The 12,219-nt window shown below is 37.6% G+C and overlaps 1 protein-coding gene across 1 annotated transcript in view; it reads left to right on the top strand.

Annotated features, from left to right (window-relative positions):
* agap3 (ArfGAP with GTPase domain, ankyrin repeat and PH domain 3) overlaps window positions 1-12,219 on the top strand; it is a 262,903-nt gene that overhangs the window by 139,381 nt on the left and 111,303 nt on the right. The window contains exon 3 of the mRNA XM_055152051.1: window positions 3,757-3,844. Within this exon, the coding sequence (XP_055008026.1) occupies window positions 3,757-3,844 (88 nt within the window). The remainder of the gene's footprint in view (window positions 1-3,756; window positions 3,845-12,219) is intronic.

Raw genomic sequence — 12,219 nt, 5'->3', positions numbered from 1 at the left:
GTGACCCACAAAGCTTAACATTTAAAACACAACGGGGAGCCCCAAGTCTGTGGTGTACTTTTCTAGACCATTTTTGTCAACTCTGATGTTTTCAGAGCTTGTAAACTTTTCGTTAAAGGGCCATATTACGCAATTTGTCTGTTAAAATCTGTTATAATGTTTCCTTATTACAAACATACCTAGAGTTGCGTTTTGTTTCTTTCACACATGTTTAATGCACAATGTGTTCTTCATTCTGTTCCACCTTGTGATGCCATGTGGTAATACAGGAAGTGCTCCACTGTGTTTTTAAACTCCACATACATTCACTAGAATCGTTTGGACCATTTCACAACTGGAATTGCCAATCTCTACTGAACAAAAGGTGAAAAAGTAGCTGTTAACTTGAAGGTTAACCAGAGCATTTTGAGTTTTGGAGATGTAGATGTGAATGAAACAAAACACAACTCCAGATACAGTATATTTTTGATAAAGTAATAATATTCTAACACGACGTAAAGCTCACAAGAGTCACTTCTGTGTACTATAGGACCTTTTACCCTCCTACTATACGTCATGATTCAACAGCGGAGCGGAGATGGGGGGTTGGTAAGAGGCCTGTTCTCTGGAGTCTTAAACTTCCCTATAATTAAGACCATACCTGGCTTGAGCGCTCACTAATGATGCAGCGTTGGTAGGTCCGTGGTGCACTGTAAAAAGCAATATCTAGGTAAATTAAATTACTTAAAGGGACAGTATGGAATTTTGGACATAGGGCCTCATTTCCTAAAGTGTTGGAGATGTGTGGAGACACTTTTTAAAATATTCCATTCAGCCCTTGTATTTGCAGAGGTCACTGGTGCTAGGCTAGTGCATGTCAATGGCCATAGTTAGCCTGTCACTAAAAACAGACTTACCCACTCCACAAAACACCCGAATCAAATCTATTATTACACCAGACTGTTGATGTAAATGTCTGTGTTTATAGAATAATGTTTGAAATAGAACTAACCTTGCATTTGAAGGATTTATGTCAGAGCAGGAGTAGCGAGTTATTCTTCCTGATGGAACGTTTGGCAGCAGCGGACTGATATATGAGAAAATAGTCCCTTCACATGCAACGATTCATGCAATGCAAGGTTATTTTTATTTCAAACATTATTCTATCAACACAGACATTAACACTGACAGTCTGGCGTAATAATAGATTTGCTTCGGGTGTTTTGTGGAGTGTCTCCACACGTTTCCAAAACTCTGGCTAACTAGAAAATGAGGTCCTATGTCCAAAATTCCAGACAGTCCCTTTAAAGGTGCACTTTTTGGTTGGGTGTCCATCACCTGCTTGTTTCTATGAATTGCTCTCCTTAGAATATTCCAATGTATGATGTTGAATAGTGCTGCCTTACTATTTTTAGTTTTTAGTTTTATAGCTCAAAATACCTAGAAAAACAGGCATTCAGACTGTGAGCGGGGTTGCCTCTGCACAGATCTGACTTGTAACTTGGTCTGGTGTGGTCTCAGTGAAAATAGACAGGTTTAATACTGTACTGTGAAACGTTCCAGGCAAAGCTCCATGAAGAAACACATTTGATGGACCCTCCACCAGTAAACGTTACACAATCACACCATCAGTCTTATTCCAGGCAGAGCAATGACGTACCCATAGAAACAAGCAGGTGGCGGACCCCAACCCAAAAAGTTCTACAGTGCACCTGCAAGTGTAGCAAGATGTATTTTCGTATTTTAAGCACAAGAAGTCTTCCATTTGTAGATAATTTTACTTGTCAAGTGACATTTACTCAAATCATGATAAAACCTTCTTAATTCAAATCATCTTAACTTATCTACACTTTAGTTTTTGCAGTGTGGTACGAAAGCGGGAGGAGGGGGCTCTTTTATTTTTCTTCCCAGCAGACGCACTGGCATCACGGGCCCACCCTCCTTCAGCCCCCCACCCCCACCCTCCCAAAAACAAAAGAACTCAAGTGTTCCCTTCTGATCTTGGGACGCTGGGGATAGGAAACAGGAAAAACATAACAGTTAAAGTGATTACATTTAAAGCCTTGTTGTAAGAGCCACACACAATTAACATAAAGGCGCAAACTGTCATTTTCATAAGCTTTGGTTTTGTCAAAAAGACCTTGAGATTTCCATGGCTATGTTCATAATTGGGGGGTGCAGATAATGGTGGGGAGGTGGTAGAGATGTCAGACATTGTACCCAAGTCAAAATATTACTATATACTTAGCATTACTCAAGTAGAAGTGTAAAGTAGTGATCCAAGAAATTACTCAAATGTAAAAATGTATTTGATAAAACTACTACTTCAGAGTAACTGTCAGGTCGTAACATCAGATTCATAATTTATAGTTAATGGAATTTGAAACACAAAACATTAAGTTGTGCACAAAATCTGCTGTTTTTGAAGGACAAACATGAAAATAAAATTAAAAAACTTATCTGAAGTAGCAGTGCAAGAAACACAAATGTTCATATCATTTCATATTGTCAACATAAAGCTTTAGTTACTTGTAAACTTTTACTCAAGTAAGAGTACTGTTACTTAAATCAAAATATTATTAAAGTAAGAGTAAAAGTAAAATTTCCTTTAAAAGTTATGTAAGTAAATATGACTAAGTACTACCCACCTCTGCTAGATCTTTGCAATGACATCATGCTGCGGGTTCTCTACACATGCATCTATTGGAGATGTTCAAGAGTTACCATGGTGACGCAATGCACACATTAGCAAAAACTACCAGAAATATGTTTATATACTTTAAAAACTCATTAAAAAATTAAACACCACATTCTCAGGAGGCTATGGTCAATATTAGTGCCCATGGTCTAGTTTCGGAGTTTGATTCTGATTCTGTTGTAGCTCCAAACTCCTTCTGGTCAGATTATGTTAAAATAAAGATCAGATTAAGTCTAATTTGAGTAACAGAGCTTCAGACAGAGCCGTGCGTTCTATTAGCATCACACCTCCACGAAATGTTGATGACATCAGATGCAAAGTATCATGGGAAATGTACTATTATGATCCAAATTATTGAACCTTATCACTATTTGTTAGGGATTTGCCCCACAAATTTGCAATGTTAATGAATTATTAATGGTCGATCCTGTTTTTTGTAACTGAATAACCCCACCACTTTTTAAAGCTATTGTGAAAAAAGTATATCCTATTTATACTGCCAGAGAAGACATTGAACTTTGTGACCGTTTTTGTTTCATGTGGATAGACCTGGTAATTACTGATCTTAATCATAAACAAGACAAACAAATCTGATGGTGATTATGCCAGGAACTCAAAAATAACATTAATTCAGTGCATTGCTTGATTAATTATCACTATGCTCTTTGCTGACCCCAGTTTGAAGTTATATTTATTCTCCTTTTTATTCTGCTTCATTCAAATTACTTTAAGACCTCAGAGACCAAACTAATCACTGTTTAATAAATGGAAAATAATTACCCAAAAGTATGTTCCCATATAACAAAAACATTAACTTTAAATTGACCTGAAGCTAATTTGTATAGATAAGACTTGTACTTTCACACTTTTTGAAAAAACTATCACAAACTGCCTACTTATAAACCTTGGAAGTTACATAAAAAACCTAGCTTTTTCTTTTTTGAAGTGTGTGCTACATTCAAAACAACAGCACAACTCCCATCTATCATGTCTCCAATTAAGGTCTTGCTATTTTAAACCACCAGTGTTTTTCTCCACTTCTGTCCCTGATAACTTTGTTGCGTTTTGGCCTTTTGCAGGGGATTGTGGGTAATCTCTCCAGTGGGAAGTCCGCCTTGGTCCACCGATACTTGACAGGGACGTATGTGCAGGAAGAGTCTCCAGAAGGTAAGAACAAGATCGTTTTCATGTATTTATTAATTTTTTTTAAAGGTGCAATGTGTAACTTTTTGGTTGGGGGTTCTGAATGGAATGTTCAGACCTAGAAAAACAGGCATTCTGACTGTGAGTGGGGTTGCCTCTCCACAGATCTGACCTGTAAAGTGGTCTGGTTTGGTCTCGATGAAGATACAAACCAGACCAAGCATTATTACAATACCAAAACATTACAGACAAAGGAATAAGATCTCCATGGAGAAAAGCATTTTTACGGGCCCTCCACCAGAAAAGTTACACAATGCACCTTTTAAAGCATGAATAAATAGTGCCAGATTAAAGTTATTCGTCTTATTTACTTCTATGCCCATATACCAGAGGTTATACAACATCTATAGACCTAGACACGTTATATAAGTTGCACTGTGTCTGATTCTTCCAAACGCGTCAAAGCAGAAGTCTGAGTCTGCTGTTTATAACTCCAAAGGAAGGTTTGAGTGCATGGAAATCTGGTTAGTGATTGACACGGCTGCCTTTGACAATTTGAGCGTAACTATATAAAGAAAAAGGTGTGAGTCACAAAGCAGCAGTAATCAGGGGAAGTGCCATTGGCTTTGTACTGTAAAATGCATTGGTATTTAACTTATATTGTGCAAAATTTACTTTTGTATGAAAATATATAATAAAAAACTAAGTAAGTGTTAGGCTTGCATAATGACAAAAATAAACTACTGTATTTTTGCGACTATAAGGCGCCTCTGATTATAAGGCGCAATATCAATAATGTTGAATTCTCTCGTCTATTTTCATACATAAGGTGCACTGGATTATAAGGTGCATTAAGCGAAACAAACGGACGACACTTGAGTCTGATCCCTTAGCCCAGGCATCCACGACCCATTGGCAGATCCTGGTGTAATTCGCCCGGCGTTGCCTCTCTGTCTTAGTGAATATGTATTATGAATGTGAATGCGGGGGGATAATTTAAGTTTTTTGTTTTTTTTTCTATGAGGAGGACTCAAATATACCTTGAGTAATAATGCATTTAATGCAGCTTTGCACACATTTGTTTCGTTTTACAGAAACAAAACTTAAAACCAAATGGCTCATTTGCCTAAACTATAAGCGCTGAGAAAAAAAAAAAAAAAGCTTCTTGTGTGCTGATGCGGTCAGCTTCTGTTGGACTAAAGGACAAGACTCAGTGAAGCTCCTGACTACAGTAACCATAATGCTCTGACAATCCATCAAGCGGAGTGGCTTCATAGCTTACCAAAGTTGTAACAAAACTTTTTGACAGATTTTTGAGCGCCGTGTACTACATAAAATCAGTTTGAGGTCAGTAAGCACAACCAGAATTAATACGTAAGGCACACCGGATTATAAGGCACATTGTCGATTTTTTGAGAAAATTAAAGGATTTTAAGTGCGCCTTATAGTCCAAAAAATACAGGAGTTTTGTAGGTGGTCCTGACCAAGATTTTGGCTCAAAAAGGGCTTCAGATGCACCACTGCAATCCCCTAATGCTCCTCATAGGTTTCTACAGTGACAGTGTAGGGGGTCATATATAATTATATCTTTTGTATATTTAAAGGACCATATTACACTATTTTCTGTTATAATGTTTTTTCTTAAAAAATATACCTGTAGTTGTGTCTTATTCAAACATGTGTGAATGAAACAAAACACAACTCCAGGTATGTTTTTTGATGAGGTAAGAACATTATAACATGGCTTAAATCTCACAAGAGTCAATTTTACATAATTTAGGACCTTTAAATGAGGCTTTAACCATAATACCCTTCCAAATGACTGGCTGGTTTTATGTGTGTGGGCTGTGTGAGCGGGTAGTGAGCATTTGTAAGAACTGAGATATTTTGTTGCTTTTTCTACAGCTGTCTAAACTGGACAAGGGTATCATCTCTTAAATGCGGCCGTTTGGAAGCCGACGGATGCTTGGTAGTGGAGATTAGACTAGTGCTGTTTTATTCTTCTATCACAAAACATTTACTGAGTCTAAAATATTGACTCCATCTGATACACTGAAGACAAGCTTTTATATCAGCTCTGAAGACTTTTCTTTAGTGTCTCAAAAAGATTAGCAACATAGTAGAGTGGCCAGTACTGCTTTTGTTTAATTTCAGTGACAGAGAATTACAAGTTACATAACAACAAGAAGGTCCTAGGTTTGACATGAATCCAGCTTTTTTAGTTCCAATGCCGATTTTGATACTTTTTGGTTGGGCTCTGTCACTTGCATGTTTCTATGGATATGTCATTGCTCTGCCCGGAATGTTCCACAGTATGGCATTAAACTCCTCTACCTTATATTTATTCAAATACATGTGTTTTTTAGCTCAAAAATACCAAGAAATCAGGCATTCTGACTGTGAGCGGGGTCGCCTCTCCACAGATCTGACCTGTAACTTGGTCTGGTTTGGTCTCCATGAAGATAGAAAGGTTTATGCCATGCTGTGAAACATTCCTGACAAAGCAGTAACATCTCCACGAAGAAAAGTATTTGACGGGCCCCTACCGGAAAAGTTACACAATGCACCTTTTAAGCAATCCTTTGTCCTCCTTTATCAAAAGTTTGCTGAATTTTTCTTTTATTTGTTGGTTTTATGGGTTATCTGGGAAAGATAAGAACAGTCTGAACCAGATAGTAAAAGTGTGTGGCAAAATCAGTGGTGTTCAGATGGAAGATTTGGCCTCTGTGTGGAGACATAGAATAAGACCATGAGACTAAGACCATGAGACTAAGACCATGAGACTAAGACCATGAGACTAAGACCATGAGACTAAGACCATGAGACCATGAGACTAAGACCATGAGACTAAGACCATGAGACTAAGACCATGAGACTAAGACCATGAGACTAAGACCATGAGACTAAGACCATAAGACTAAGACCATAAGACTAAGACCATGAGACTATGACCAGGAGACTATGACCGTAAGACTATGCCTGTAAGAGTAAGACCGTAAGACTACGACCAAAAGACTAAGACCGTAAGACTAAGACCGTAAGACTAAGACCGTAAGACTAAGACCGTAAGACCGTAAGACTAAGACCACCGTAAGACGACCACCGTAAGACGACCACCGTAAGACGACCACCGTAAGACGACGACCATAAGACCATACTGAGTCAGCCTTACCATGTACTGCACTCAGTTTGTGCAAATGCCCTCTGAGAGACGATATGTCCCCCCACAACAAAAGACCAACCCCTACGCTAAATCTTTTATTTCTTCTACTATAAAGCTTTTAAATGGAAAGTACATTTGCTGTTGTGTCCCTGATGCACTGAGGTTTGAATGTATGTATTTTTTATTCTATTTATGGATTATTATTATGCACGACCAGAGATGTGCGGTCTGAATTACCCTTTGAGATTCATAATGTTGTTGATTGATTGAGTGGATTGATTGATACTGACTGATAATGAGTTCAGAGATTGAAAACACCATTTTATTTCCTTTAAACAAAAGTAAAATAAGACAAAGCTGATCCACATGTGTTATGTAGCTGTTATTTATCTCAGAATAGGTCTGTCTAAAAAAGTTCAAACATTCTGGGATAACTATGACCAGGAAATAGTTTTATCACATCAATTTTTATGTCTAACCAGCAGATATCAGATCCAGCTTCTTGTATCTGAGTGACTTTCATCTATGTCCTCCAGTTTCCCCATCCACCAGAACATGCAGATTAGGCAAATTCCTCTGGTTAAGATAGTCCTGACCAAGCTTAACTCCAGATCTAAAGATGGGTCCCATGGGTGCTGCAGTAAAGCTGCTTCTGACAGTTACTCCAGAGGCAGTGATGGATGTGTGAAAGTATTAACACTAATTTCCCAATGGAGATAAATGAAGTATAGCTATGTCTTACTTACCTTACCTTGTTACTTTTCCTTGTTCATGTCAGTAGACTTGCCATGATAATTACTATATCGACTTCCAATATATGAAAACTGGAAAAATATAGGCTTAGACTTCATTGATCCACAAGGGAAATTACTTGGACACAGTAGCTCACACATCACATTATATTACAATAACACAGAGTAAAAATATATATATTGAAAAAAAATGTAATAAACTTCTAAATAAGTAGCAATAAAAATAGCAATAGATTGGTATCAATAAAGCATAAATTAATGTATGTGCAGTAAGTAAGAAAACAAATATAGTAATATAAATACAGTATGTCACAGTTATGTTCAAGAGGTCGCAAGGAAACAGTGCAAAGATGATATAATGATTGACAGAAACATAGGCTTATCTGTTACGTAAGGGTGAGCTGTTGTACAATTTTATGGAGTATGGTATGAATGTTGTAGTGTATCTGTCACTGTTTGAGTGGAGCTGTAGGAGCCTGTTGAAGTATGAGCTCCTCTGTCCCTCTGTAGTCTGGTGCAGTGGGTGAGTTGTTGTACAGTTGTAGGGAGTATTATCTGTCCCTCTATAGTCTGGTGCAGTGGGTGAGTAGGAGTGTCCATGATGGAGAGCAGTCTGTCCAATGTCCTCTTGTCCCTCACTGTGATAAATGTCTCCAGCTCACAGTCGATCACATGACCAACTTTATGGATCAGTTTGTCAATCCACCCAATGTCCCTTTTACTGGTGCTACTTCCGCAGCAGACCACAGCCAACTACAGGACGCTGGCCACCACAGACTGTTAGAAGATCTCAAGTAACTTGCTGCACACATTGAAAGACCTGAGCTTTCTCAGGAAGTACAGTCTACTCATGCTCTTCTTGTACACAGCATTACTGTTGTCTCTCCTGTCCGACCTGCTGTTCACATGGAATCCAGGGTACTTGTAGCAATCCACTAAAAACAAGAATAACTTTAAAAGCTAAAGGTTTACAGGAATTTTCCAGGAGCTACTGTGACCCTGGTGCCACTCTCTCATGCGCTCAGAGTGAGAACAAAATACACTAATACAAAATACACTAAATATACACAGCAAAAACTCAAACCTAGTCATGTTAAGATGACTTGAATTAAGAAAGTTTCATCAGGATTTGAGTAAATTTTAAAGTAAAATGCTCTACCAATGGAACAAGACTTTTGTATTTAAAATATGAAACCACATCTTGATACACTTAAGATAAGAAAAAGCAACTCTTTGCACTTAAAATAAGAAACAAAATCTAATGTTGCCTGAATTAAGAAAAAACACTTTTTCCATTGGTAGATCATTTTACTTGTCAAGCTGAATCTACTCAAATAAAGTAAAAAGTTATTAATGTAAGTCATTTTAACTTACCAAGATATTGCTTTTTGCAATTGGAGCTCAGTATTTATCTTGTGTACATTTTCTTTGCAATAGGGGGAGAGTTTTATTCTTTTTTTTTTTTTTTGGCAACTGTAGCTAAGTTGGTTTGTCCACTGACCCACAGGTTGGTGGTACGATTCCAGCTCCCATAGATGAATGCTGTCTTTGTGTTATTGGGCAAGGCATTTAACTCACCTCGCCCCTAGTGTCTGTGTACACTGGTGTATGAATGTGTGTGAATTGATGAGTGGTTTATTGATGTAAAGCGCTTTGAGTACCTTGAAGGTGGAAAAGTGCTATATAAAAATGTGACCATGTACCATCCTGCTTTGTTGTCCTCATTATATTTTTCTTTAGTAATATATCATGCTTCAGAATACGTTATTGTGACAAGTTAACTGATCTAAGGCCAACCTCTGCCCCAAAAACCAAATACTAGTGTCATTTAACAACTATTAATCAATTATTTGCAATTATTTGTGTAACTTTTCTGTTCGAAGGTCCATCAAATGCATTTTTCCAAGGACATGTTATTACCTCGTCGGAATTTTTAACAGTGTGGTATTAAAAGTTTCTATCTTCATGGAAACTAAACCAGACCAAGTTACAGGTCAGATCTGTGGATGGGCAACCCCACTCAGAGTCAGAATGCTTTTTTTTCTCTGTATTTTTGAGTAATAAAACCACTGTAACTGAATGAATGTATTCCAGGCAGAGCAAAGACATCTTCATGGAAACAAGCAGCTGATTATGATGGACCCTTCGCCACAAAAGTTACACAATACACCTTCAAGGATTCTTTCTCCAACGTGAGATTGCCAATGTATCTTTTAAAATCACACCTCAAATAACCCCTTGTGGACTTGAACGCACTCCAGATCTGCTCAGTCGTGATATTTATTGGCGTTTTTTCAGTGTTTCATTTTGGTGTAATTATAGCAAGGACTCAGACATAGAGCGCATAATTAGTTTCTGGCATTTTACTGCACCGAGGGAGTAGAAAAAAAATCCTCCTAGTTTAATTAGTCCTTCAGAAATCAATGGTAGAAAACGGTGCAAAACGGAGCTAGCGCTGTTTTCTGTAATCAAGCTGACATGTCCACTCCAAGTTGAGTTCGTCAACATCTCCGCGTGCCACTGTGTACACCTGACTCGTAATTAACATCTGTTGCTTTCTTTGTTTTGGTTTTTCGTTTTCTGGAGTCGCTCAAATTGGAAAATACAAGGTGAGATATCAGAGACACGTTGGATAACAGCGGCGGTTGTTTTCTCCGCTGTTTTGTTCCTGGGCTTTCGGTATGATCTGGAAAAAACAAAAAAAGATACTGGGGTGTGTTGCCATGGAAACGCAAGATGGTGCTCTCTCAGTTGCATTGTGGCGCCATGTCAAGGTCTGTGCCTCAGTGTGTGTTAACTATGCTGCCAGACGGTGTAGTAATTGCAGATTTGTTGAATATATTTGTAGTAGTAGAGGTGTAATTCTTTGTTTTGACTCTCGTATAATCTTGTATAGTGAAAGCACTGTTCTAATTAGTTTTGTTAGTTTGTATTTATCGAGAGAACTGCAAATGCCCCATATCAAAGCATCTTTCTTGCCCTGAAAGTACAGCCTTGTTTTCTTTAACTCTTACTATATACATGTATATGAGTCATCACTAGGTCAGAAAGGCAGAGTCTATGTTATATAAGTTGAGAGGAGATATCTTTTTCTTTCATCTATTAAAGGGCCCTTATCACATTATGTTCTGATCTGTTATAATGTTGTTTTCTCATCATAAACAGAAGCATACAATCCCTGCATGTTTAAGATGAGTTCTTCTCTCAAACAGAAAGCACTCTGTTCCACCTTGTGATGTCATATGGTAATACAGGAAGTGCTCCACTGTGTTTTAAATGCTATACACCTTCAATAGAATCATTTGGATGATTTGAGGAATTGCCAAGCTCTACTGAACTAAGGGTAAAAGGAACTGTTAACTTGAATACCATATTTTTCAGACTATAAGTCAAAATGCGTAATGAAGAAGAAGAAAAAACAAAAAACTTTAAGTTGCACTTTTTGGGGAAAATTTATTTTATAAAATCAGAGACCAGGAACTGACATCTCATCTTGAAAGGAGAGTTATAGTAAAAACAATAGAACAGAGAACAACAGGCTGTTAACGTAACATATTAACTATTATTCAAATTAGGGGTGTCAAATTATCGCGTTAATTGCGATTAATTAATTAGTCATATTTAGCGCGTTATGTTTTTTATCGCGTTAATCTCATTTTTAATCTCTAACTTTACTGTATCTGTACACGAGTTGCCTTATTATAAAATCTGTTTTTATGTGTTGTTGGGACAATAACACATCGCTCCCGCAAACAATTGTCATTTTCATTCTCGTTCTCGCCGCATCTGCGATAAACCTGCACACGTCTGATCTCTGAAAACATCACGACACAAACACAGAACAGACTCACCTTCACCTTCAACACTCTGTTACAGAAAGAACATCTATATTCCACTGAGTCGTGTCCTTCAGTCCCACAGAAGCTGAACCGCATCAGCGACACAAGAGCATATTTTTTTTCTCGCTTAGTTTATACAAATTAGCCATGCGGTTTTTAAGTTTCGTTTCTGTGAGATTGCGCAAATCAGCATTGAAAACACATTATAATTTCACACTAGCTGATGTGGCTCTAAAGTGTTCATGGTTTATATGTAATAATAATAATGTAATAATGAATTTAAATGAAAATGCCTCAAGTTGAAGGCTTTTCTCAGCAATTTTTAGGTCAGATTAAAAAGAGATTAATTAGATTAATTAATTACAGATCATAATTAATTAATCTCTCAATTTTTTTAATCGCCTGACAGCACTAATTCAAATAACTATAGCATAAACAACAGAACCTAACAAGTTTACCAAACTCTCCATCTCATTCCAAATCACTAGTTCCAGGTGGAATTATTCCAGCCTTTCTAAATCCCGACAGGATGGTTTCGGTTGTCACTGACGTCCAGGCTTTGTCGATCCATCCAATGACTTCCAGGAAAGTTGCATGGCGCATTCTCCCGGTTGTCACTCACTCCAAACTTTCTTTCCACTGCTT

The sequence above is a fragment of the Boleophthalmus pectinirostris genome, unplaced genomic scaffold (genome assembly GCF_026225935.1).
Source record: "Boleophthalmus pectinirostris isolate CB_2022bp ecotype Guang Dong unplaced genomic scaffold, ASM2622593v1 HiC_scaffold_16, whole genome shotgun sequence".
In the NCBI taxonomy this organism is placed as follows: Eukaryota; Metazoa; Chordata; class Actinopteri; order Gobiiformes; family Gobiidae; genus Boleophthalmus; species Boleophthalmus pectinirostris.
This window is presented reverse-complemented; position numbering and strand designations above follow the sequence as displayed.